This window comes from Carex rostrata, chromosome 25 (assembly GCF_964058835.1).
Source record: "Carex rostrata chromosome 25, lpCarRost1.2, whole genome shotgun sequence".
Lineage (NCBI taxonomy): Eukaryota > Viridiplantae > Streptophyta > Magnoliopsida > Poales > Cyperaceae > Carex > Carex rostrata.
The window spans coordinates 1871412-1899092 of record NC_135942.1 but is presented as its reverse complement, the minus strand read 5'-3'; the positions used below and the strand labels follow the sequence as shown (position 1 = coordinate 1899092).

Genomic DNA, 27681 nt, shown 5'->3' with positions numbered 1-27681 from the left:
AGTAGTGCCTTTTTGAAAGTAATCAAATCCGCTACTCCAAGTCCCTCGTATTCTTTAGGTCTGAAAACTAGATTCCAATTTGCCAGGTTCATCCTGCTTGACTGTTGTCCCACACCATGCCATGAAAATCTTCTTCTGATTTTGTCAATTTGTTTGATCACCCATTTAGGTAGTTTGAATTTTGAACAGTGTGAAGGCATTGCTGATAGAACCGCATTCAGTAAAACTAATCTACCTGCAATCGAGAGGTGTTTTGCCTCCCAACCATATAGTCTTCTGTTTAGTTTGTGTATGTGCCATTAGGTCGTTTTGGGGAGCTTCTTGTTGGATACCGGCAGATCCAAGTATATGAAGAGGAATTCGCTGAGTTTGCATCCCAGTACTGTCGGTAACCCTGACATAAAAGTCGTTTACCAAACATTGCATATATGAATGAAAGTAAAATGATGATGAATTCATGATTTAATTTATTAATATGAGAAATAATTTGGTTACATTAATTCCATGAAACTCAGATTTTGGTAACTAATTTAATGTAGACAAGGAAATATGACCTATTGCTGCATTGTCAGTAGCGGGCTCCATAGAACCAGTACATTTGCTTCAAATTAAATGGCAACATGCAATTTAACGTACATTAATTGCCCTAATGGATCGGATCTTCCTACCCAGAAGTCCAAACATAAAATTAAACTTAGATTTAAGAGTCCTATAAATAACCACAATTCTTGTCATCTATCCCACAAAACAAAATTTCTCCTCATAAGATGGCTACCACAAAAAGCACAAGCACTAGGGTTCTCACTGCAGCCCTGCTTGTCCTTCTAGGATTGACACTGTGCTACGCTAGCCATGAAACAGGCAGTGTTTACACTAAGGAAGATATTGCAATTGCACGAGGGAGAGGTTCCGGTAGTGGCAGTGGCCGAGGGTCTGGCGTCGCCTCAGGACCTAGTTCGTCAGCACTTGGTGGTGGCAGTGGCTCTGGCATAGGTACTGGCAGGGCTTCTGTTGGAGGAAGTTTTGCGGAAGGCTCCGGTAGTGGTGGGGGCAGTGGTTCCGGATCTGGCAGTACTGGTAAATCAGGTGGCACAGCTAGCGGAAGCGGTAATGGAGGTGGAGGCGGCGGTGGCAACGCCACTGTCATCACTGGCCCAGGAGGAGTTGCTGTGAGTCCTGCCATCGGTAATCGTAAAACACCCGCAGCCCGTTGATGACTTAACTAGCGCCATGTATGTACTGTTTAGGTGGGGACACTTATCAGTATCCAGAGTGTTTAGGCTCAGTAATAATGTAGTGTCCTCTATTAATTAACAAGGGTTAGAATTTCAGTTGTGCATGAATAATAAAGTTCGTCGCTAATTTAATTATTAGCGATGATCGATGTAGCGTACGGTACTACGGTTCTTCATTGAGATGACAAAGAAGTAGCGTTTGTTTAAAGTACAGCCAACTTAGGCTGTCAGGAATGAACAAATGCTGCTAGTTTCTTACCGTTTAAATTTTTACTATAAATCAATTAAAATTTTATAAATTTTGCATGTGAACATGTCACTCGTGAAATAAATGGATTTCAATGATTTTGATTAATCATTTGAAATCAATCCGGACTTTGATGAGCTTTAAAATACTATAAGTACTCCACTGTATTTACAAATACCATCTTAAGTTACTACTTTGATCATCTATAGGACCAAGACAAGTCCTGCACAGGTAAATAATTAAATTTTCTCAGCTGTTCTAATTTGCACAGGTAAATAATGGATGTGATTGTTGCAAACTTGGTATAAATTTAGTTCGCTTACATGTTGTGTCTACAAATTTTTTATCAATGGGTTTCGCGTTCCATCAAATAAAACGAACAAAATAGTATTTTAATTTAAAATTGTCTTCACTGCATATGAATTCACATCCTCTCAGCTTACCGGACTGAGTACAATTGAATCAGATGGTAATTGTTCTTTTTAACTTGGCACGAATCGCAAAGCACAAATAATACTGCCCCTCAGCCATCCCGAACAAGAACCGGATGAAACTAAATCTGAACCGTCTTTTTCAATTGTGTTGAGTCAAGTACCTGGGAGGATACGGATCCATTGCATATCACATCTCTCCCCCTCTAGGTGCTCCTTCCGCGCAAGGCGACAACCCTTGATCTTTCTTCATTCGATATATATATTTAAACCAAATTCGGTTGAAATTTATGATCAATTGGAAGACAGAATTGTAAATTTGGCAAATAGAGTTTTCAATTCATTTTTTCTTGTCGCACGAAAGACGAGAGGCCAGATTCGAAGTGACAAAATATAGCTTACAATTCTCAAAAAAAAAAAAAAATTCTCAAAAGGACCAATTTGTATAATTTTGTGACCTTGCAGCGTTTATCATTTTTCTCATACCTCGTGTACATGCGCGATATATTTTTATCACTTTAAAAGAGTTTAGACTTAATTATATAGTACACCTTTACACAACAAATTAAAAGAGATACGATCCTAGGGAATCCAATTTCAACACCAAAACATTTTCTATATAGGGAAACAAAAGAAATATCAGAATAAAATGAGCCGATTAATTATTGGTTTGGTTAATTATCATTAATTACTAGAATTTACGTTAGTAGTATGTGACAAAATAATGCTTATTTGTATGAGATATTTATGTAACTAATGTCAATTGTAAAGGTACATTTTTATGATCAAATTGAATTGAAAACAGACTTCGGGGAGTCCGCACCTAGGGATCTCCGTTCTTCTCTTCAAGGCGATTCAGAAGAGCAAATAAAGTTTGAGATTTTGAGAGTCGTCTGCTTCGATTCTCCGTCTCGCCACCTTCACTAGATCTCATCCTTGTTCATCTAGTTTACTTCGCTTTGCTTTATTTGAGTTGACGATTTTATCTAATGAATCTGTCCACTGCTCAAAGCTCCGCCTCACTCCATCCAAGAATGTGCTTCTATCGAACGGATCTAGTCGCCACTTGTCATTCCATCTTGCCTCACTCTAACTGAAAAGGTGCTTCCGTCCAACAGATCTGATCACAGCTCTTTGATTCGTCTCGACTCTCCGGATTCGATTGAGGGTGTTGTAAATTCATTTTGCCTTCGTAGTATCTAATATAACTATATATGAATAAGGTACGTGTTGTTATGGTTGTGGCGATGATGATAAATATATATGTTATCTCCTTTCTCTTTTTCTTCTTCTTTCGTCCCCTCCTTCTTTCTCCCTTACTCCTCTCCTTCTTCTCTCTCCCAATGTGACTCATGTGAGGTGACTGTCCTGATCAGGTTGATTCAGTTTTCAATCTGATTCATTTCAGTGCCTCTTTAGCTGAGTGGTGACTATCATGGTCTAATTGATTCAATTCTCTATCCGGTTCGATTCAGTGCCTCTTAGGCTGAGTGATGATTGTCCTAGTCTAGTTGATTCAGCCAGCTCCTAATCCAGTTTGATTCAGTGCCTCCCGGGTGCACATCCTTCTAGGCAGTGTCGACATGGTGGTCATACTCGCTCAACTGCTACGTTTGCATATCAAGAGAAGAAAATGAATAGGCCCATTAACTTTCTAATCTGGCTGAACTAAACATTTCGCAACTACTTTAGTACTTTCTTTACTTTTCCTCTACTCTTTTATTTTTAGAAGTGAGATATTTTACAAGTAGTTCAGTGTATAGGACTATCTTTATGTAATTAAATATTTACGCGGAAACAAACTTATAATTTACTATGATGTTTTAATGTAATTGTCTAAGATCTTACAACCCAAAAAAAAAAAAAAATTGACATCTCAAGATAGAAGGGAAAAGGAATGGAGAGAAAGAGATACATCTTACTAAGTTGAAATTGTAGAAAGTGAAAGAAGGCAAGAGAAATTTATTCATTTTTTAATGCTGATTCTCTCTTAATTAATTTAAATGACAAGAAGTTCAATTTTCTCTTTAGTTTTTTCTTTTTATATTGAAAGATGAATAATGTTTGATCTATCAACTTTCATTATTTTTCATAAAAATTTCTCATCTATATTTCAAGCTCATAATTTTTTACATAAAAAATATTACTCTTTGCTACTAAAATAAAGACTGATTCTTAATATCCTCTTCAGCTTTTTCTTTCTTTCAATTTTTTTTTCCCAACTCAAAAGCAGACTCTAAATGCCCAGTGGGGAGCAATTTGGATCTGATGCTTATCAGACTCAATTTAAATCTATTGATTTCTCATTCGTCTGATTCGCTTTAAAATTTGTATGTGCCGCTTCAATATGTATGTGCATCCACTTAAATATTCGTGTGCATGATTCTTACGGATAGGGCTGCAAACGGATTGGATACGGATCGGATAGTGGTAAAACCATATCCGTATCCGTTTTTATTTTCCATATACGGATACGGATCGGATATTAGACAGATACGGATACAGATCGGATATTAACCGGATACAGATATGGATATGCGCATTTTATAATAGTAAATAACATTAATTTTTCCATAATATATATTAAACTATATTGTATATATCTACTGTTCAGATATGGATAATTGAAATTTAAAACCATATCTGTCACACCCCGCGGCCACGGGTCGTAACAGTCCCCCGCCGTAAGCATACAACGTCGTGTATGCTTACAAGGCAATTAACAATTCATACAACATAAAAAGCAATATAAAATAAGTTTCTAGTATATAATCAGAGTACACAGTCTGGTCAGAATATCATACAACAAAAGTATCTCATCCGGATACCAACCACGAGGCCTACCCTAAATCTATACAACAAAACATATCTAGGGTCATATACTGGTAAGCTACTAAGGCCTACTACTCTCGTGCCTCTCCGAAATCAGTCGCACCAGTACCTGTAAAATAACCGGGAGGGTGGGGGTGAGAATAAATTCTCAGTGCGAAAGTTGCCACAGTTTAGATTATTGGACTTGCAATCAAACTCTATATTCAAAAATGAAACCCAAACAATAACAGTTCAAACAGATATATATATAATCATAAATAACAGAATGCCAATGCTCGACAACAGTTTAATCAACCTGAAACACAGTTTACGGAATTTCCAAGATGAATTTCAAACACAACATATATTTTGGCTTAACTCAATTCAATAACTCAATTCAATAGGGCTTGTAGCAATTACAGATGTTCTTTCGAGCTGAACTATTATCAAACCCACATCTGTAGGGTTACTGACACCTACAGATGGCCAACCGCTGGACCCTTTATCTGACACCCATCTGCAATCGCTTGGCTTAACAGTTTATTAAGGTCTGGTTCGAATCATATAAAGAAAATCCTTTTTTAGAATCGTTTCCAATATTCGTCATATTCAATCGACCTTTCAAATGCATTAACACGTAGGAGAATGCCACCGAGCCATAGACGTTACACATGTCACCCACGATTTCCAATCACATCTCATAACATAATCACCCTCCCTCGTCCCAACCGGTACTGGGAATATCGAGGGCCGTTCACCTAAGGCCATTTAGGATCCTGGGAATCCAAGTCAGCATACAGCCCGACTTGGCAAATTCATTGGATCCAAGTGCTTAACTTCGTAAATCCATTCACATACATTCACATATTCAATCCAATCGTGGTGACTTTCAATCAAGATCAGATCACAATAGATCAACATAACCTATAACCATACCAGCATGCAAGTCATTCAATTCAGATCAATTCGAGTTTAATTTGATTGGGCTATGCACATGCTCTACACAATTCAGTGATGCAATCAATGATATTCAACATGACAAACGAATACACAGTTTAATTCCTGAAAATAAAGTATCAAACAAGTCCAAGAATCCCGCACCTGTTTAAGACGAGCGTACCGCTTAGTTATGGATCAGGCGTCTCGAATTGCCTCGTTAAGTCTTGCTCGACCGAGCCTACACCTATATTATACGTATACTTGGTTTAATTCGGGTTCAGTGGTTTATACGTTCACTTTTAGTTTACCAATGGTTCATACAATCCTAATTCAATTCTTATGCTTTGGTATCGGTTCTTTTCGGTTCCTTCTTTCTTACTCAAAAACCTTTAAAACTCACACAACTTACTTCTGGGTCCCTCAAACCCTACACAATTCCACTTAGGTTACCATTCATTCACCGTTTCACTACTTTGGTTCTCGGTTCAATTCAATTTACCTTTGGGTTAACCCTAATTTGGTAAAAACCTCAATTTAACCGTTAAACGTTCTAAAAATTTACGATCAAGAGGCAACCCTACCGATTACAAGTCTAATTGGTCGGGTTAAACAAATCAAATCACGATTATGCCAACTTTCATTTTTGGCACGAAACCCTAGAAATCAGATTTCACAAATCGGAGGAAATCGGGAAAAACATTGACAAATAAACAACCAAGGAGTGTAGAGGAACTAGTCCTCGAGAAATTCGAACACAAATCTCGAGTTTAAAACGAAAACCAGAGAAATCGAGAAATCGTAGATTTTAGAGAGAAACAAAAAGAGAAAAGAATACCGAATAGGAGAGTTAGAAGAGATCCACGGGCGTTTACTTGGTTCCGGTTTCGATTTCTCGCAACAATCGGGGGTTTGAGAGGAACGGGAAACTCTCTCGCTCTTTTTCTTCTCTCTTGGCAGAAATTTCACTTAAAATGGTAAAGGAATGAAGTGGGAGAGAGAGAGAGCAGGAATTATGCAAATAAGCCCTTGGAATCACCCAGTGCGGATCACTCACCCGCACTGGATCTGAGTGCGGACGCACTCGACAGTTTGTAGGTCCTTCCAGCACTTTCCAGTAAAAAAATCGGTGTCGGTGCGGGTCCTCCACCCGCAGTGCGGGTCACTTCACCCGCACTCAGCACTTAGTCAGTTTTCAGCATGAATTTTAACACAGAAATCACCCGCAGTGCGGGTGGCTTCACCCGCAGTCAGAACTTAGTAGATTTTTGGAATAAATTTTAACACAGAAATCACCCGCAGTGCGGGTGGCTTCACCCGCAGTGCGGGTGGCTTCACCCGCAGTGCGGGTGGCTTCACCCGCAGTGCGGGTGGCTTCACCCGCAGTGCGGGTGGCTTCACCCGCAGTGCGGGTGGCTTCACCCGCAGTGCGGGTGGCTTCACCCGCAGTGCGGGTGGCTTCACCCGCAGTGCGGGTGGCTTCACCCGCAGTGCGGGTGGCTTCACCCGCAGTGCGGGTGGCTTCACCCGCAGTGCGGGTGGCTTCACCCGCAGTGCGGGTGGCTTCACCCGCAGTGCGGGTGGCTTCACCCGCAGTGCGGGTGGCTTCACCCGCAGTGCGGGTGGCTTCACCCGCAGTGCGGGTGGCTTCACCCGCAGTGCGGGTGGCTTCACCCGCAGTGCGGGTCACTTCACCCGCACTCAGAACTTAGTAGATTTTTGGCAGAATTTCAGAAAAAGTCCGAGCGTAATGCGGACGCACTGACCCGCAGTGCGGGTGGCCTCACCCGCACTCAGTACTTAGCCAATTTCAGTTCAACACAGAAAATCATGAGTGCGGCCGCACCCACCCGCAGTGCGGGTGGCGTCACCCGCACTCACAGAAATTTCAAAGGCAATTTAAGGAAAACAGAAGTCAGTGCGGGTCAGTCACCCGCAGTCACCTACCAGTGCGGACGCAGTGAGCCTGTAAAGTCTCAAATTCTCGAAATTTCGACGCGGTTTCGATTCACACTTAACTTACTTAATTAGAGGAACCTAAATTAAGGTTTTAACTTTCATTTTGTTAGCACAATTAACTTGATTCTTGCTTTTAATTCATTTGAATTTAATTGTAAAAATTTCGTAACGTAACAATATCCGTATCCGTATCCGTATTCGCACGGATATTCGAAAATTGGATTTCCGTATCAAATTTTCAAATACGGTCGGATAATATCCGATCCGTTTGCACCCCTACTTACGGATGATCCAAACCCATTTCAACACGAGGGAATTTTTTATTCATAGTAATTATAAAATTCAGATGTACGGAGACAGATAGATCTAGTACTTTTTTTTTAACCAATATAGTAAGATCGTAGGCAATGAGAACGATCCAACTTATGAATCGGAGGCATTGATCAAGATTCACTTTTTTATTTTATTTTTTAAAACGGTTGAAATTTGTAATAGTGGTACCACATTCATTCAAGTATTTATGGATCGAAGGCACAGGCCCGGCCCTGGGGCTGTGCAGCCAGGGCGACCGCCCCGGGCCCCAAAATTCTAGGGACCTCAAAAAAGAAAAATTAGTTTGTATATATATAAAAAAAAATTGTATATATTAAAAATAAATAAACTATTAGAGCTCAAATTTTGTATATATAAATGATTCAAATTTTTCTATAAATAAATATGATTTATTGGCATATCAATAAAAAATCTGATCGGCTAAACAATTTGATTTAGTCGGTTTAATGGTTTTGAACCAAATCAAATTAGTTTAGACTAAACAGTTTGATTTATTCGGTTTAATGGTTTGGTTCAGTTTGCTTTTCAAAACTGAATTATAACTTCGGTTCGGTTCAGTTTGAAAATTTTCAAAATCGAAAAAACCGAACCGGTCGAATTTTTATATATTATGAATTTGGTCCGGTCTACCCCCAGTTTATTTCTTAATACCCTGGTTTATTTCTTAATATACTTCGGTTTATTATAAATCAATTGCTTTAAATAAAAAAATTAATATCTTTCGATTTGAACCGAAGAAACCGAAATAAAACTTTAGTTCAGTTCGGTTCAGTTCGGTTCTATTTTTAAAACCAAATTATAACTTTCGTTTGCCTAGTTCGGTTCAATTGAAACCGAACCGAACCGATGAACACCCCTAATTGCTTCCATAAGTACTTCAGCACCATATGTTTATAAGTGTTTTTGCGTTTTAAAAGTCCAAATAGTCGATCCAAACCATTCAACCTAATATCCATATTAAAATGTACTTGGAGACCTAATTTTATATTTTTTTGAATTTTTTATTATTTTTTAAGGTAAGTAGAATTTTTTTTATGGTTCAGAATCTTCTAACTATCTTAAAAAAAGTAAAAAAAAATCCAAAAAAAATGTAAAATTTGGTCTCCAAGCACGTTTTAATATGGATATCATATTGAACGGTTCGGATCGACCATTTGAATTATAAAAATACAAAAATGACTTAAAGCATATAGTGTTGAAATACTTATCGAAGTGTATTGGCCGGTCTCATAAAAATTTTGTATATATAAAGGGTCCCAAATTTTCTTCCGCCCCGAACCCCAAAATCTTCAGGACCGGCCCTGCGAAGGCATTGATCAAGATGTATGGATCTTGATCAATGCCTCCGATCCATAAATAATTGGATCATTCTCCATGCCTACGATCTTACTATATTAGTTGAAAACGAGGTACTCTATCTGTTTCGTACATCTAAATTTTATAATTATTATGAATAAAAAATGTCCTCAACACCAAGGCATTTTCTATATAGAGGCAAACAAATTAAGAACTATCAGAATAAAATCAGCCGATTATTGGTTTTGGTTAATTATCATCACTAGAATTGACGTTATTAGTATGTGACAAAATGATGCTTATTTGTATGAGATATTCATGTAACTAATGTCAATTGCATAGGTACGTTGCACATGCATGCAATTGAGGCTCATGTATTGAAGAAAAAAAATAATAAAAAAATAAAAGAGAGAGATACGAAGCACCTTCACTTTTGCTCCTGAAGACCAGAACAGTAAAGGCCCGAAGCAAATATCTCCCTATTCCGTTAGTAAAATCGCGGCAAATCACGGCAAAAATTTGGGCAGTAAAATCTATCTTCCTATTCCGTCAGTAAAATTTAACAAACTGTGCAGAATTATATCGTCCTATTCCGTCAGTAAAATATGTTGTACGTGCTCGCGTTCATTACTGACGGAATAAATTTGGGTACCATGTGTCTGGGACCAGGCATTATCTATATATGGTAAAAACTAGGGTAAATTTCGCTGTAGGTCACTATACTTTGTTATTTGTCACGAATTGATCACTTAAGTTTGATTTGTCTCTTTTGAGTCACTCAACTTTGTTATTTGTCACAATCAAGTCCCTCTATACTTTTTCATCCAAAATTTTAACGGAATATGCTAATTCCGTTAGTATTTTGGATGGAATATGTTCATTCCGTTAATATTTTGGATGTAATTAGTATATTCCGTTAATTTTTTGGACGGAATAGGAATATTCCATTAAAATTTTGGATGGAAAAGTATAGAGGGACTTGATTGTGACAAATAACAAAGTTGAGTGACTCAAAAAGAACAAATCAAACTTGAGTGACCAATAACAAAATTTAGTGACCTACATTGAAATTTACCCTAAAAACTAAGAAACTATTTTATGAACAAATCGGTACCGATGTAAGGTAAGCATTAACTAGATGCATGCATTACCATAGCAAAAAGAACAAGAAATAATTACAGCAGGTGCTTTTGTTGCTTCGGTGATTAAAAATAACTGTAACAATAGAAATATGATAATAATGATTATTGTTGTCGTTTTCCTTGTCATTATTTATAATTATGTAGAGGAGGACACAAATGTCATATTGTTTTCCTGTTCCAATTATATTATATATTTTTATATCTAATTTCAAAGTCCAAACAGACGATCCGAACTGTTCAACGTGATATCCACATTAAAATGTGTTTGGAGATCAAATTTTATATTTTTTGAGAAAAAAAAGTCACTATTTTTTAAGATAGATACAAAATCACTGTTTTAGATGGTTCAAAATTTACTGAAAACATTAATTTTGTACCTATCTTGAAAAATAGTAAAAAGATTTCAAATAATATAAAATTTGATCTCCAAACACATTTTAATGTGGATATCACATTGAGCGGTTTGAAATTTTCTATTTGGACTTTGAAATTAGAGATAAACATGTGGGATATGATTAGAGCATGAAAGAAATGGAACATTTGAGAGTTCTCTATGTAATATGTAATAAAAGTTATGCAAGAAAACTTATATCGAGACAAATTTGGATTAAAAAATTGCAACAGTCATCTTTCTTGTTCGAAAATAGAGGTCTTTTATACCCTAAAGAAATTTAAAATCGAATGAATTAAGAGATTTATCTAGTTTATATATTATTTAGCTTGTTCTGGTAGAAAGTGAGGTATGGCATATATGAAAGTAGAGTGACCAATCTATGATTTAATTTGAGAAATAAATTGTTTACCTTCCTACCATCCATGAACTATACATTTGGACAACTAATTAGAGCTCCATTTTATCACACAAAGCAATGATAACCAATTCATGCTTTGTAAATTGTAAGAAGCGTGCTACCGGGATCCATTAAATCACTCTTCTTCTTTTTGAGTAAAGCCAGGCAGACGAATCAAAATTATTTAGACGTCTATTTGAATTATAAAAAAAATCCGTTTTAAGATTCATGTCAAGTTAAAACAGACCATGCCAACTTCATTCTCCACAGATATAGTAGAGGACCACACACTAAATCTGAGCCAGTGTTGTCAAAAACGGTTGTTTAGACCGATTAATCAGACATATTTTTCTGATTAATCAGCTGATTATTTCATATTATGATCGATTATTTTCAATTATTTTTAATTAATCACTTAACGGTACTCTGCACATCCTGTTATTTACAACACTTATCCGAAAACCGAAGTCTAGGGCTGGGCAAAAAAGCTCGAACTCGTAACTCGCTCGTGACTCGCTCATTTACAGCTCGTTTAACTCGGCTCATTTACATCTCAGCTCATTTACAACTCGAGTTGGCCAACTCGTTTAATAAATGAGCCGAGTTCGAGTTGGCCCCAACTCACTCATTTATAACTCGAGTTGCAAATTATTGGTCACAATAAATTCCAAAATAATCAAACCCGAATCTCTAGACTGTTATTTGTGCTTTGAGATTCGTGCAAAATATGTTTGAACTTGTGTTGTAATACTATCACTGGTTAAACGAGTTATAAACGAGTTATAAACGAGTTGTGAGCCAACTCGAGTTGATAACGAGCCGAGTTCGAGTTGGCTCTACAACTCGTTATTACCATCTCAACTCGAGTTGGCTCGCTCGTTTATTAAACGAGCCGAGTTCGAGTTGGGGGTAACTCGCTCAAATTCGGCTCATTTACAGTCCTAGACCGAACCCCTTTCTAAGTAGGACAAGCACCAACATTATATTATTCTCAAAAGAGTAATTTTATGGACACAAAAGTAATGATGACTTCGATTTAGCAGTACCAGTGCGCTGCTGTGCTGGGCCTTATATATATCCAGGACCATCATAATATATATTTGTTCACCACAGGATGGATCGCCAAATTTAAATATTTGGGTCACAAAAAATTAAATAGCCTGAAAGAATCACGGCCTATGCATGGTCCACTTAAATGACTAATAAAAAAGGCCGTACCTCTGAGAAGGTTTAAAAAAAAAAAGGCCGTAAATTGTTAGTTAACAAATTAGGTCCACTTCGTGTCATTTTGATAAAATAATTCGCACGTGTCTCACAGTGTACCTGTAACCTGTTACATTTTTTTTTTAAAGTAAAATGTTGAAATTCAGTTACCAAATTATTTAATATCTAGCGGAGATTTACAGAAGATATATGGAGTTGTATGTAGATTGTAGGGGTATTCATCAGTTCGGTTTTAGTCGAAATCGAATTAAAATAGATAATCAAGGTTTTATTCGATTTTTAAAAATCAAACTATACCTAACAAAAATAGAATAAGAACCGAACCGAACAAACTAAAATAAATTTCAGTTTGTTCGTTTAAACCGAATTAGAATAATAATATGAAAATAAACATCTTTAATTTTTTATTTTTCTTAAAGATCAATTCAAAAAAATTGTTTGATTCGGTTTATCCGGTTTTTAACCGAACCAAGCAATATACATTATGCCGTTATTTTATTTTATTTTCTTCCGACAAAAGTAAAACATTTTCAAAATAACAGACAAAAAAAAATAATTACAACTATTTTTAAAACAACAAATAAATCAAAACCAAAAACAAAATAAATCAAAACAAACAACAAAATAAATCAAAATAAAAAAATACATTCTGAAAAAAAAAGGGTGGCCGCAGCCCCTAGAAGCGGCCATGGCTGCATCCCATAGAAGCGGCACAAAAATCTGGCTGCTTTCTGTAGATGCGGCCACCAAAATAGTGGCCGCTTTGCCTAGATGCAACCATGTTATTTTTATAATTTTGATGAAAAAATAGTGTTTTGATTTATTATTTTTTGAATAATGGTATATTTAAAAATTTCGGTAGATCTGCTTCATTATATTCATTTTGGTTTACGGTCTGATTGGAAGGAGGGAGATTCTTCATAAATAAGAAATGAAGTTCTTATCTTAGGAAATTGCGGCTTGTGGTTGGATTAGGCCTGCAAACGAACCGAACCAAATCGAATCTGCCCAGGTTCGAATTCGAATTCGAAATTAATTCGAATCGAACCCAGTTCGAAATCGAAATGATTTCAAACCTAACAGGCCAGTTCGAATTTGATTCGGTATAATTCGAATTAATTCGATTCGATTCGAAATGGGTTCGAAATTGAGACAGAGAACCAATTTTTCAATAGTTCGAAATTGAGATTCGAAATTCAGTAGTTCAAAATTCAGACAGTAGTTCAAAATTCACAATAGTTTGAAATTCAGTAGTTCGAAATTCAGCAGTTCGAAATTTTCAGTAATTTTCAGTAGTTCGGTTAAATGATTGATTACACAGATGTTTTTCGAAACAAACAAAGTACAATCTAAATATCAATAGAACAATCACAAATGTTTTATAATTATTACACATCCAAATATTATCCTAAATAAAAACCATTCGTCTCTAAATCAACATAACAATCACAAATTGATACACAATAATTTGCCCCTAAATTAATACTAAACAACCAACAGAACGATCACATTGCTTGCTGTCACTGATACCTCGCATATTTAGCCTATATTTGACTTGATTTCGTACCAAATTCACGTTCTAAATTGTCAAAACCATGTGCATTTCATTGATATATTCTTAGAATTTGGTACTGCTGAGAGTTTGTTTGTTTTCTGCAGGATTGGAGCAAAATACACGAAGAAACGGCGTTTTTGGACACCTTGGTACGGCCCTTACCAAACTTGGTACGGCCTGTACCAAACTTAGCCGTTTCAGCCTTCTTCCCACCTTGTACGGCCTGGCCGTACCAAATTGGTACGGGCCGTACATAGGTGCCACCTGACAGAATTCAAATCTTGGCAGAGGCTATATATAGCGGGGGATCTCTCCATTTTCGGGGATTCCACTTCATTCCAGATTGAGAGCTCAGTGAAAGAGAGAAAGAGAGCAAAGGAGCAAGAAGAGAAGATCAAGGAAGAGGAAGAGGCGAGAATCGACGGATCTACACCTTCTCCATTCCCGATCTTCAATCTAGTTCTTTCATGACTTTCTCTATCTCTTTTCTTGTATATCTGGACAGATCCATGACTTGTGAGTAGTAGACTTTCGTTTCTAGGGTTTGTAGATGGATTTTCTTGATTTGTGTTGCTTTTCTTGATTTGGATCTTGTATGAACTCTTGTGATTGAATTGATTGTGAATTTGCTTGTCTTGATTGCTTTGTGTTTCTGTGATTGCATGTGGTGTGCCTATAGTGGTAGATCAACCCTAACAAGGTCATGTGACCATTGCCTTCTCTCAACCAAACCAATCCCTTTAGGTAGACTTGATCGAATTGAAGCCGAAAGGTTGAATTCTCCTCTAATCGACAGATTAGAGGTTACCTTAGATCTCCAATCAATCAACTAGAGGATCTGGACCAAAACACGAGAGTTGAGGTTTAGAAACCCTAGAAGGTAAAGAATTGAATCCAAAACTTAGATCTTGAACCAACACACGAGAGTTGAGGTTTAGGAACCTTAGGTATGGTCAATTGAACCTTTATCAAGAGTTTAATACGAGGTACCAGCAAGAAATGCATCAACTCGAACTTGTAAGCTCTGTTCTGGTAAACCAGTACGGCCCTTACAAGAGTGGTGCGGCCTACCCGTACCAAGCCCCATACGGCTTGGTCATACCAGGTTGGTGCGGCCTGGCCGTACCAACTTGGTAAGGGCCGTACCACTAGAGGCAAATCAGAGATGAAGTCTGAAACCCTTGAAACACCTTTTATCCCAAATCAAAACACAGTTTATACATTTTCTTGCACATTTACTATTCTATATCATTGTGTGATTGCTTGAGTTGATTCCTTAGGAAAATTAAACACCAAAACCCCTTTTTCTCACTTCTAGTCTTTAGCTAAGCTAAGTAAAATTCTAGATAAAGAAACCGTCCCTGTGGATCGATACCCGATTATACTCCTCGATAGGGTTGTGCACTTGCAACCCTAATCGGAAGGTGTAACCGCGGTTTAAAAGGTACGCTCCCAAGCGTACCGAAACTTGCGTTGCGCTTTCACGCGAACAAGTTTTTGGCGCCGTTGCCGGGGACGGCTATCATTTTCTGGATTTTTGCTTATCTTATCTAATCTAGATTTTAATTTGTATCTTTTTCTTTTATTTTTTCTCTTACCACAGGAACACAGCTCTTCCTGCACAACCACCTCTCGACGCACCCCGCATCACAACCGACGCGACTCGCGTGGAAGAGACAGAGAAGCTCAAGACGCTATGGAAACATACCAAGAGTGGTCCGGCCATGACAATTCTCGAGGAGGAGGAGGCGGTCGATACAGGGTTGATCAGATCACAGCTCTATATGCTAGAGCTGCCGAGTTGGAGGAGGTCATGCAAGAGGCTTTAATCAAAATGAGCATGAAAGCAGTCGGTAACCATCAACCACAGTCATGTGTCATGTGTGGGGACATGAGGCACTCTTATGAGTATTGCCCACTGGCGGATTGGGATGAGGAAACCGAACAGGTCAACTATCTCAGCAACTACAGTAGCAATTTCTACAACAATGCACCATTCGATAACTCAAACAATTGCTCATTCCAATCCGATCCACCCGAGCCGTACATTGATCCCGCCGTGAGTGACTTCGCACACGAGCAAAGGAAAATGAATCAAATCATGTGGGATCAAATGTAATCTATGTCTACTCAACTAGCTGCTCAGAACAAGTTGCTGGAGAAGTTGAGTCACATAGTCACCTCGAGCCAACCTCAACCTGGAAAGCTACCTGCTCAACCAGAACCAGACCCAAGAGGAGAGGTAAAAGCAATCTCTCTGAGAAGTGGGGCCCAATACAAGGAACCAGCCAACCTAACAGGTCAGGTCCCATCTGACGCGACCCGCATTCCAGAGATGCGACTCGCATCAAGCTCTGAAAAGGTTGAAACAAGCGAGTTGGAATCAGAGTATGGAGCAGATGTGACTACTGTCGACCTGGGAGAACCTGGATGCGGGCCGCATGAATCTCACGCGAGTCGCATGCCACAACCTGAAGACTTGGAGACCAGAGGAAGCGGGTCGGATGAAACCCACGTGGGGTCCGCACGCGAGCCGATTGCACTAGACGCGGGTCGCGTCAAAATCCAAACAGAGAGTCCGACCCCTGAACTCAAGCCTCTTCCAGTAAACTTCAGGTATGAGTTCCTAGATCCAGATAAAACTTGTCCTGTGATCTTAAATGCAGATCTCAACCCTGATCGGACTGCCACACTCTTGGGGAAATTGAAAGCTCACATAAGCGCGATCGGATGCTCGATCAAATACTTGAAAGATACGGGGTGGATTTTTCTTTTGCAAGTGTTTGAGAACACGACGCTCCACTCAGATTTGCCCCCGTATTACACTGCTGGACACTTTGAGGATTTTCAAACTCAGCGAAATGTGATCGCGAACTTGATCGAGAAGCTGATAGGCACAAACCCAGCCACATGCATGCACAAGACCTTACCAGCGGATGATCACAGACACACGGACCATGCAGACCAGCATACGGGCCGTGCACAACCAACCTGGTCGATGCATTATGTTCCTTGGTGTGTTAGAAAGAAAAAACCACCCGACCCTTATGAAGAAAGAATGGTGTATCCCTCCGACACATTCGACGCGGCGCTCCACCAAAAACCACCCGATCTACCTCCCACCAACCAGTGAGGCGCCCCCGCCTCACCCCTCACTCCATGTCTGGTTAGTTTCCATATTTTCTTCTACTTACTTTTTCTTGTGTGAATTCAAGCATTGAGGACAATGCTTCATTCAAGCTTGGGGGAGTGAATAGAAGAAAACTGTATCTGCATTTAGGTCATGTTTATTTTTCCAAAATTTGCATTTTCAGGTGATAAATTTGTGTGATTACTTGAGTTGAGGACTTGTTTGAACAATTTTGGTTGTGATTTGGATGACTTTGAAAAATTAGAACTAACCTCATAATTGATCAAAGAACTGATTAGGAAGGGATGTTTTGAGAACTTGAAAGGATGAAAACTTGAATTGTATCAAAAATCAATTTTTGAAACTGAACTGTGCCTTTTAAATAGGGAAATGGAGATTTTAAATAAAGAAAGATTTGGATATTCATTGGTATGAATGAATACCAATGGATGTGTGTATTCATGGTATGTGCAAAAGCAAAAGAATAAAAAAAATAAAAAGATGGAGAAAATAAGAGTACTGGCAATAAGTCCTATTGGGCGCCTTTGAGCTCGTCTCCCAAATTTAAAAAAAAAAGAAAAAGAAAGAAAAGATGGAGAAAATAAGAGTACTGGCAATAAGTCCTATTGGGCGCCTTTGAGCTCGTCTCCCAAATTTAGAAAAGAAAAAATAACTTTTGCATATATCAACACACGAAGTCCGGGACTTGCTAACCTAAGCTTGTTCCAAGCTTGGGGGAGAAAAAGGGAAAATCTCCACAAATGAGAGCTTGGTTTTAGTAAAAGAATGATAGATTGATCAATTCGAGTATTCAGCTTTGCAAGTATTAAAACATTCTAGAACTTGAAGTTTGATTAGTCAATTTGTGGGGTGAATCAAAATTGATCAAGGAAAGTCCAAATCATACCATAAAGATTCTCGAGGTTCTTGATTTAAGCAACTCATGTAAATTTTCACATTTAGGAACTTAACTTGCATTTAGAGTCCAACCTGGTAACAAAGAACAGATCTTTGCTTGAGGACAAGCAAGAGTTTAGCTTGGGGGAATTTGATACCTCGCATATTTAGCCTATATTTGACTTGATTTCGTACCAAATTCACGTTCTAAATTGTCAAAACCATGTGCATTTCATTGATATATTCTTAGAATTTGGTACTGCTGAGAGTTTGTTTGTTTTCTGCAGGATTGGAGCAAAATACACGAAGAAACGGCGTTTTTGGACACCTTGGTACGGCCCTTACCAAACTTGGTACGGCCTGTACCAAACTTAGCCGTTTCAGCCTTCTTCCCACCTTGTACGGCCTGGCCGTACCAAATTGGTACGGGCCGTACATAGGTGCCGCCTGACAGAATTCAAATCTTGGCAGAGGCTATATATAGCGGGGGATCTCTCCATTTTCGGGGATTCCACTTCATTCCAGATTGAGAGCTCAGTGAAAGAGAGAAAGAGAGCAAAGGAGCAAGAAGAGAAGATCAAGGAAGAGGAAGAGGCGAGAATCGACGGATCTACACCTTCTCCATTCCCGATCTTCAATCTAGTTCTTTCATGACTTTCTCTATCTCTTTTCTTGTATATCTGGACAGATCCATGACTTGTGAGTAGTAGACTTTCGTTTCTAGGGTTTGTAGATGGATTTTCTTGATTTGTGTTGCTTTTCTTGATTTGGATCTTGTATGAACTCTTGTGATTGAATTGATTGTGAATTTGCTTGTCTTGATTGCTTTGTGTTTCTGTGATTGCATGTGGTGTGCCTATAGTGGTAGATCAACCCTAACAAGGTCATGTGACCATTGCCTTCTCTCAACCAAACCAATCCCTTTAGGTAGACTTGATCGAATTGAAGCCGAAAGGTTGAATTCTCCTCTAATCGACAGATTAGAGGTTACCTTAGATCTCCAATCAATCAACTAGAGGATCTGGACCAAAACACGAGAGTTGAGGTTTAGAAACCCTAGAAGGTAAAGAATTGAATCCAAAACTTAGATCTTGAACCAACACACGAGAGTTGAGGTTTAGGAACCTTAGGTATGGTCAATTGAACCTTTATCAAGAGTTTAATACGAGGTACCAGCAAGAAATGCATCAACTCGAACTTGTAAGCTCTGTTCTGGTAAACCAGTACGGCCCTTACAAGAGTGGTGCGGCCTACCCGTACCAAGCCCCATACGGCTTGGTCATACCAGGTTGGTGCGGCCTGGCCGTACCAACTTGGTAAGGGCCGTACCACTAGAGGCAAATCAGAGATGAAGTCTGAAACCCTTGAAACACCTTTTATCCCAAATCAAAACACAGTTTATACATTTTCTTGCACATTTACTATTCTATATCATTGTGTGATTGCTTGAGTTGATTCCTTAGGAAAATTAAACACCAAAACCCCTTTTTCTCACTTCTAGTCTTTAGCTAAGCTAAGTAAAATTCTAGATAAAGAAACCGTCCCTGTGGATCGATACCCGATTATACTCCTCGATAGGGTTGTGCACTTGCAACCCTAATCGGAAGGTGTAACCGCGGTTTAAAAGGTACGCTCCCAAGCGTACCGAAACTTGCGTTGCGCTTTCACGCGAACAATCACATTGCCACCTGAAAAGGGAAACTAATGGAAATTTCAAATTACATTTAAGTGAGGCTAACACTGTTTAGGAAATCAATTATTTAATTTAAGAATTCATTTGAGAAAAGTAAGAAAAGGGAAAAATACCTGCCAAGGAACTAAAGCACTGTTGTAGATCGATTATTTAATCAAGGAGAACCTGCAAGCCTATTTTATGTCAGGTAAGTGCACTGTTATGTTTGAAATTGTTGTTATGAGTCATAGGTGAGTAACATTATGCATACCTCGAGAAATATACAGAAATTGACCAGAGAAAATGTCAATTAGGGAAGTTTTGAACTAGCTACCCCACTAATATTTCTCATTTATAGTAGGGAAAGCACCTAACTCAACAAATTAACAAGCATACCAAATAGTGACAGGTATATACATTGAATTGGTTTAACCAGTTAAAAGGCTCAATTCAACTCCAATTGGATTATAGTCTAAATTACATAGAGTGTCAGATCTGTGGTCAAGAGAAGCAAAAAATGACTAAATTAGTCTAATCAGTTTTTTCCATTGGTATTTGCACTTTAAGGTTCTCCTCTTCTTTGGCCGCTTGTTGAAAATATTAAGAAAAAAAAAATAGAAGTGCAAAAGTTATTTCAATATTCAAATAAATGAACAATAGATATTATAAGCATCGTTTCTTACTTGTAAGATGTGCAATGTGATAGTTGAGCTTGCTCTTATCCAATCACCTCCACAAACCAAATCAAATCAAATCAAATTCCAACATGGAATTGAACATGTTACACTCTTGATAGAAACGCCTCTCTTGACCAGATTTCAAACTCCAAATTTTCCCAAACAAATACTATTAAAGGAAAAACTTGAGAAATTAGATCAAATCAAAGTTAAACCTTATCATACCAACTACACTTTTGACAGAAACGCCTCTCTTGACCAGAGACACCCAACTCTATGGCCCGACAATTCAGAAAATACCAAAAAATTCAGAAGCATTCAGAAGCAGTAAATACCAGAAAATTCAGAACCTGATTGTGATGATGCTTTCAGTTTAGCCACGCCATCTTCTAAAACCTTCCTAAAATCAGTAGGCTCCTTCCTAAAATCAGTAGGATGTAGAAAGTAAAAGGGTCAATCTTTCATTCATAGTTTTCAACAAGCAGATTTTGTAACAAGCATTTACTAAAGTTTGCACTTGGCAAAAATATTTGTTATGAGTGAGACATTCCTGGAAGATATCATGGCAAGAAGCAGAATCCTTTTTAACCCCAACTGTTACCAAATTAATCATGCAAATAAAAAGCATTAACCTACATCAAACCACATTTGGAAGTATCACAAACGTAACAGTAGCATGATATAATTTCCAAGTTAAATACAATAATAACCTAGGAATCGAATAACATAAAATGAATAACAAAAAACCTGATCAGATGGTTGATAGTTGTTGCTGATAGATTGAAGAGCCCCGGAGAAAAGTGCACATTCATCAAATTTACCAAGGAGCTCCAATACTACCTCATCTAACTTCTTTACCTACAAATGGTATCATCAAAGCATTCATAACTGAAGTTATACCTAGTCTGTGTTTAACTGGCTCAAGCATCCTACTAGTCTAGTCAAATCAAGGAAAGTACTTTACCAAAAGAAAATAAATTTTTGATCAAGATAACAGCCATAAGCAAAACATAAGAAAAACGTAAAGTTCGGATTCTCTGAAAATTTCTAATTAAAAAGGATAGTTCGATAGATACTCCATCCTAGTACAGGGAAAACTCAGGTCTGGTACAGGTACCCTACCAGTAAGATCTGATGAGAAATTTACCTTATCAGTTTCCCTTTGTTTCTCTTAGCCTATTCAAGGCGTCGATGCACCGATCCGCCTCCGGAGAAGCACCGACGTCCTCAGACGCAGCGTCAGCCGCCGTCTTGGCCAAGAGTGAGAGAAAAAAGGGTAGGTTAACATCGGAGAGGGAGACTGAGAGTGAGAGCGTCAGCCGTCTCTGATTAATATCAGAGATTGAGAGAGTCGGCTAGGTTAACAATATCGGAGAGACGGAGAGTGAGTGTCACACCCCCGGACAACCCGCCGCGCATTTATGCGCTAGGCGTTAAGCACATCACATACATCATCAATAAAAACATTCAACAAGCCACTTTATTTAAAAATAAATGGAGTTCACAAACAAACAGAAAAGGGACAATATGTCAGACATGGCTAGTCAAACAGTCACTGCCATGTCCACACAATATATTGTTCATACAAATATAAAATAAACAGAGAGTGGCTATCTTAACAACTTCCGCTAATTTCCTCACCCGCGGCCTTCCTCCATGCTTTCTTCTTCGTTTCCTGGAACCCACATAACAGGTGGTACGGTGAGAGATCGAACTAACTCTCAGTGCGGGATTTAGTTCCAGCCCGGTGCTTTTACAAATCAATGCATTTAATTCCCCAAATAACATAAAAAGAAGGTTTTTGAATTTTTCCCCATGTCCCTATCAATTCGGATATGCAAATCACCTTAAAATAACCAGTTTTTATTCCCGCCCCTTTTTAACTCATTTCAAAAGGTTTTAAAATTCCACACTCTGGGAATCCATGCCCGTACATGAAAACCCGGCGAATCGCCACGCAAGGACGACCCGATTATCACACTCTAGATGGGCCATTTCGGGGACCCATCCGGCGAACCGCCGCGAATTTGGCGACCCGTTCTGTTCTGTTCTGTTCTGTCCTGTTCACACACTGGGCTGCCACACATGGACAGCCCGCTTTTCAAAAACACATGCAGAGCCGCCTCACACGGACGGCCCCAATTTAAAACGATTCATTCAAGTTCCCCATTCTCAAATTCACAATTCAATTCCTATCAATTCAATTTCATGCATCAAGAGTTCCTATCATACAATTCTACACAAATTCAAACGATTGTTCGACATTCACAACATGCAGTTTATCCACCAGATTAAAAAAAAGGACTACTTACCTCAATCCATGCATTTTTTGTATTATTTGTAAAAAGACCAGGAACCCGCACCTGTATTTTCAGTGCCTTCGTTTGAGCGGTTGTCAGGATCTCGCGTATTCTCAGCGTCTCATAAATTCACGCGGTTTGCTCCTAAGTTTTAAACGCTTAATTAACTTCTTATTTCTTTTTAAATCCAAAGAATTTATACATAATTAAAACCCTCAATTTCAGTTTCCCCCACAATTCAATTTGGTATTATTAAATTGGTATTAACCTTGATCCTCGTACTAATTTGATTGACTTTAAAGAGGGAAGGGGTTCAGTTCGGATATTGGGTTATTGGGTTTAGGTTTTTGTTTCCTTACCCCGTATATTAAATCGGCGGTTCCGCTTGCCGGTAAGCGGGCCGGGGGTTAGAGGGGGGCGGCCCCCCTTACAGGGGTCTTAGGGGGCTTGCCCCCTGAAGAAAATTTTGGTTCATAGGATCACACTCTAGGGTTAATGGGTTTCGGGTCTAGGGTTAATGGGTTCGGGTCTAGGGTTAATGGGTTCGGGTCTAGGGTTTGGGTTCGGGTCTAGGGCTGTGGTTCGGCCAGCAGGGGTCCGGCTAGGGTAGTGGCTGGCGGCAGCGGCAAGGGGAAGAAGAGAGAGAGGGAGGGGTTCGGCCAGGGGGCTGTCGGCCTAGGGGGCTGGCGGCCTTGGGGTTGCTCGGGTCAGCGGCCAAGGGTGGGGCTCAGGTCAGCGGGTCAGCAGCCAAGGGAGAGAAGGGGGGCGGCGGCACAAGGGAGAACAAGAGAGAGGGAGGGCCGGCGGCATCCAAAAAGAGATGGGGGGGGGGGGCGGCCAAGAAGAGAGAAAGAGAAAGAGATAGACTTACATGAATAATTGAAAAGGAAACAATTGGGAATGAGAAGAGAGGAGAGACTTTGATTGGTTATATTATTGGATGTGGGCTAAACTTAGGATTGCATATTTCTAATTTGGGCTTACTAATTGGGCTAAGAAATGCATAATTAAAATTTATATGCAGAATTTAGATATAACTTTCATGTAAATTAATAAAACGTTTTGCTATTTATTTTCTGAACTATATATATTATTCTTATTTTTATTTTTATTCAAATTGGATTCTAAATTTAAAATATACCCGAATTCAGAAGCGTTACAGTGAGAGAGAGAGGGAAAGGGAGAAATAATATCGGAGAGTGAGAGTGAGAGCGTAAATTAAATGAACGGTTCAGATTAATATCGGAGATTCGAACCAATTAGATTCGCGATTCTATCGAATCGAACCATCGCCGGTTCGAATTCGAATTGAATTAATTTCGAATCGAACTGGTTTGAATTAATTTCGAACCGAATTACTTTCGAATCGAATTTTTTTCGAACTTTTACGAATCGAACTCGAATCGAATCACGAATCTCGAATTTTTTGTGCACCCCTAGGTTGGATTTGGCAAGAATTCAACATGCACAGTTAAAATTACTTATTTGTCCCCATTGTGTTTGAAAATAAAAAAATATAAATTAACACGTCAGTGTATTATAGCGATGGTTGCATCGACGATTTAGAATTAAGTTGAAATTGGGCTGCCATGTCATGTATACATGACATCTTAATTATTTTGAATTTAATATATTCGTACGGTCAAAGGTCAACAATTATGATGGCTGACTTGGTTTCCTCCCACTTTAATTCACATTATTTCGTTGTCTTCTTTCATTATAATTCCAATTTTTTTATAACATAAAACAAAGGGTTAAAGTCCTTCATCTTACTTTAATTCAACTATTATATTTTTACTGTATTATAAGATGGTGTTAATTCCACTATCATTGTCTTCAATTTCAGGTGCTGTATGATTATGATAAGATTTAATTTCCATTATGTTCTCTGTTGGTGTTCAATAGTAAACTTTACTTTCTTTTATTTTTCTTATATTATTTGTACCAAACTTGCATAAAAGATCCGTAAGGTAGTGAATAAATTCTAATGTTCAAACTAATGGTAATTAAAAATTACATATAAGAAACGACCTTGTGCTATATATATTTAAACACACGAAATATCATTAGGATCTGGAGCAATCCAACACAGAAGCTGCTCATACACAAATCAACAGTAATTGCAAGATTAAATAATTGAAAAGAGAAAACTAATACCACACTCGGGCCTCAGCTCTCTGGTTTTTCCAATTGGGAGCAAGTACAATTAAATTTAAACTGGAGACTTCCAGCAGTTCTAACCTTTTGACTCGACAAAGAATCTAATGTGATCAAGAAATGTCAAGCCCTGCGGTCGGTCCATGCGCCGGACGTATCCAGTTGCCACTTCCTTGGTGTATTCCCTCAGTCCCCTTTCCCCGTTTCGTTTCCACATCTCCATCGCATAACTCCTATGACCAAAATACCCCTGCACCTCCACCTCCACCTCCACCTCCACCTCCATTTCTTCATCTTCATTCCCCTCTCCTTTGATCACTCGTACCATCAACGGTAACCGCTCATAGTGTCCCTTCGACACGCCCTCCAGTTCGTCCAGTCGAGCCAATCCGAGAGGAGAAACAGAGTAGAGCTCTCCTAAGACTGGATAGATCTCATCGGAGACAGAATTAGAGAGGTTGAGAAGGAACGGAACGCGGTAGGGACCGCAGACTAAGGCAAGAGGTGATGACGTGGAAGCGTGGCCCACAAAGGAGGCGTGGTTGGATTGGATGAGGGATTCGAGGAGCTTGTGATTGGAGAAGCCGCGCTTCAAGGTGCCGTAGGTGAAGATGAGTGTAGAATCTCTCGGGATCGGCGCCATTGATGGAGCTTCTGCTTCACGACCCATTAGAGGTGCGCCAACAATTGTATGGGTGTTGGGTGTATTAGAACAGGCGTAGGCGTTGCTTTAGGGAAGGGGTGGGGATGGAACGATGGAGATGGGGATTGGTAGAGATCGAACCTTGGATATGATTGGCTCTTAAGGGAAGTCGAGAATTAGGATTTATTGTTAGTGATAGATGATTTTAATAAACATCTTAATACATTGGTTCATAATCATAACATCGATATCTAAAGGAATTGAGACCGTTTGATTTGGTTGAGATTTGTGCAAATAATTTATAATTTAACAAATCAACATCAATCTAACGGTTTAGATCTGACTTGTAATAAAATTTTGTCCAAAATCTTTTGAACAAAAAAGCATGTTGTATTTGCTTTGCGGCCTTGTGGGGTCTGAAATACACCAAGATCCCACTTGTAGACCGGAGAGATCCTTTATTTAAATATAATATTATAAATTTATAATAAAGTCCAAATTCGCCGATTACTTTGTTGAATCTAGTTGTAGTTTTGTCGTAATTTGTTACGTGTCTGCTGAATATAATATAATATCAGTCAGAATCAACATTTAATTTAATTTATTATTGGTCTTTTGTTTTCTTTTTCCTCTTTCCCCGGCCTTTCCCTTGGGCCTACTTGGTTCCTGCCCTTCCTGTCTAAGGAAGCAGTAGTGGCCCAAACTTGTTTGTCGCTTTTATATTTTCTTTACTTTAATGGGCCAAAGTAATTAATGGATAGGAACTAGTAGTAAGAAAAACGGAATCCGATAATATAAATGGCTGTGTCAGCAGCAGCTTGGACCCTATAGCAAGCAACAATATTATTATACGATACCCAAATCTCTCTCTTAAACACTACTAACTCTTTTGGTTTATTTTTTAATAATAAATATATAAATGAATATTTACAAGAGATGGGCTACGGTGAGTTGCGAAGTAAAGCAACTATTTTACTTCACGTTCATATTTTGTGATTTTAAAGTTCAAAACGTCGATCCGAACCGTTCATCTTGTTCTCCATATTTAAATGTGCTTGGAGACCAAATTTTATATTTTTTGGATTTTTTTTTTTTACTATTTATTAAGCAATTTTGAAGGTCGCTAATTTGATGGTCCAAAAATTTACTGTTTTTTACTATTCACATCAAAACAACAATTTTCAAAAATGCTTAATAAATAGTAAAAAAATTTCAAAAAATGTAAAATTTGGTCTCCAAGCACATTTCTGGATTAAACATCTAACGGTTCGAATCGGTCGTTTGGACTTTCAAAATAAAAATACGGCATGAAGTAGAAACGCATTTTACTTCGCAACTCACCGTAGCCCATCTCTATTTACAATAATTAAATATAAATTATATGACAGTCAAAGAGTGTATTTAATTAAGAATGATCCGAGTACTGAGTCCCAAAGATTAAAATAACCATTTGCCATTATCAAAAATTCAAAATACATTTTGTCTTGGTAAAAAACATATGACGACTATTTACATTTATTTCGTTTTTTTTTTTTAAGGTTGAGAGCTACATTTATTTCACATTGAAATAGGCAAATTAATGTACATTTCACTGTACCCAAGTATGAATTCAACGTTATATTATATCTAAATAAGCATTTTTAGTTGCATTAAAATTTTAGTTGGGGATGTTTAGTGATGAGTTTTTGAAGTTAGTTATCACTTATCAGATCCAATAGCAACAAAATGATGTTTTAGGGCTAAGAAAAATGAAACTTATGTAACGTACATATTATCCGTTTATTTCGCCTTCCTTGTAAGTAAAGTTTTTCTAATTCATTTACATATTCAGAAGCTTAAATTGTTAATGCAAACATTATTAATATCATGAAGACTAGCTTGTGTTAGGCTCAAGCATTTGATGAGCTTAATTCTAAAATTTATCGGATTGGAATCAAACATATATATTCAAACAGTTAAAACCATCTATTTCATTAATGATGCATGTACATGGAATTTTTTGAAATATTTAAATTCATTTAGTATAAAATTAAGTGATCAATAAATGATGAAAATTAAATGCATTTAAATAACATATAAACTTTAATTTTTTTGATTGCTTGATTTTGTACTAAATTAATTTGAATTTTTTAAAAATTTGCATGTGCATAGATCACTTGTGAATTATATTGGTTATCAATCGTTTGAGTTCGTCATTTAAAACCAATTCAACATATTTTAAAATTAAGCTAACCAAACTCTCTTG

At 38.1% G+C, this 27681-nt stretch overlaps 1 protein-coding gene and 1 long non-coding RNA gene across 4 annotated transcripts; both read right to left on the bottom strand.

Annotated features, from left to right (window-relative positions):
- Positions 1-19791: 19791 nt before the first annotated feature.
- LOC144543787 (uncharacterized) lies at positions 19792-21722 on the bottom strand. 3 transcript variants are annotated; one of them, XR_013508072.1, is made up of 4 exons: positions 21484-21722; positions 21084-21194; positions 20687-20750; positions 19792-19853 (listed from the first exon to the last, which is right to left on the bottom strand). It is a non-coding gene; the product is annotated as an uncharacterized LOC144543787 (long non-coding RNA). The 3 variants fall into 3 exon arrangements; XR_013508073.1 differs by having other exon boundaries at positions 19792-19845; XR_013508074.1 differs by having other exon boundaries at positions 19812-19845; positions 20672-20750.
- A 2934-nt stretch (positions 21723-24656) lies between these two features.
- On the bottom strand, positions 24657-25605 carry LOC144543828 (AIG2-like (avirulence induced gene) family protein). Its single transcript, XM_078292259.1, has one exon. The coding sequence runs from the start codon at positions 25461-25463 to the stop codon at positions 24873-24875; it is 591 nt and encodes a 196-aa protein (XP_078148385.1). The 5' UTR covers positions 25464-25605; the 3' UTR covers positions 24657-24872.
- Between the last annotated feature and the right edge of the window lie 2076 nt (positions 25606-27681).

What these genes read in the sequence shown, in the direction of transcription:
- LOC144543828 (XM_078292259.1), bottom strand. Translation starts at nt 25,463, where the DNA reads ATGGGTCGTGAAGCAGAAGCTCCATCAATGGCGCCGATCCCGAGAGAT.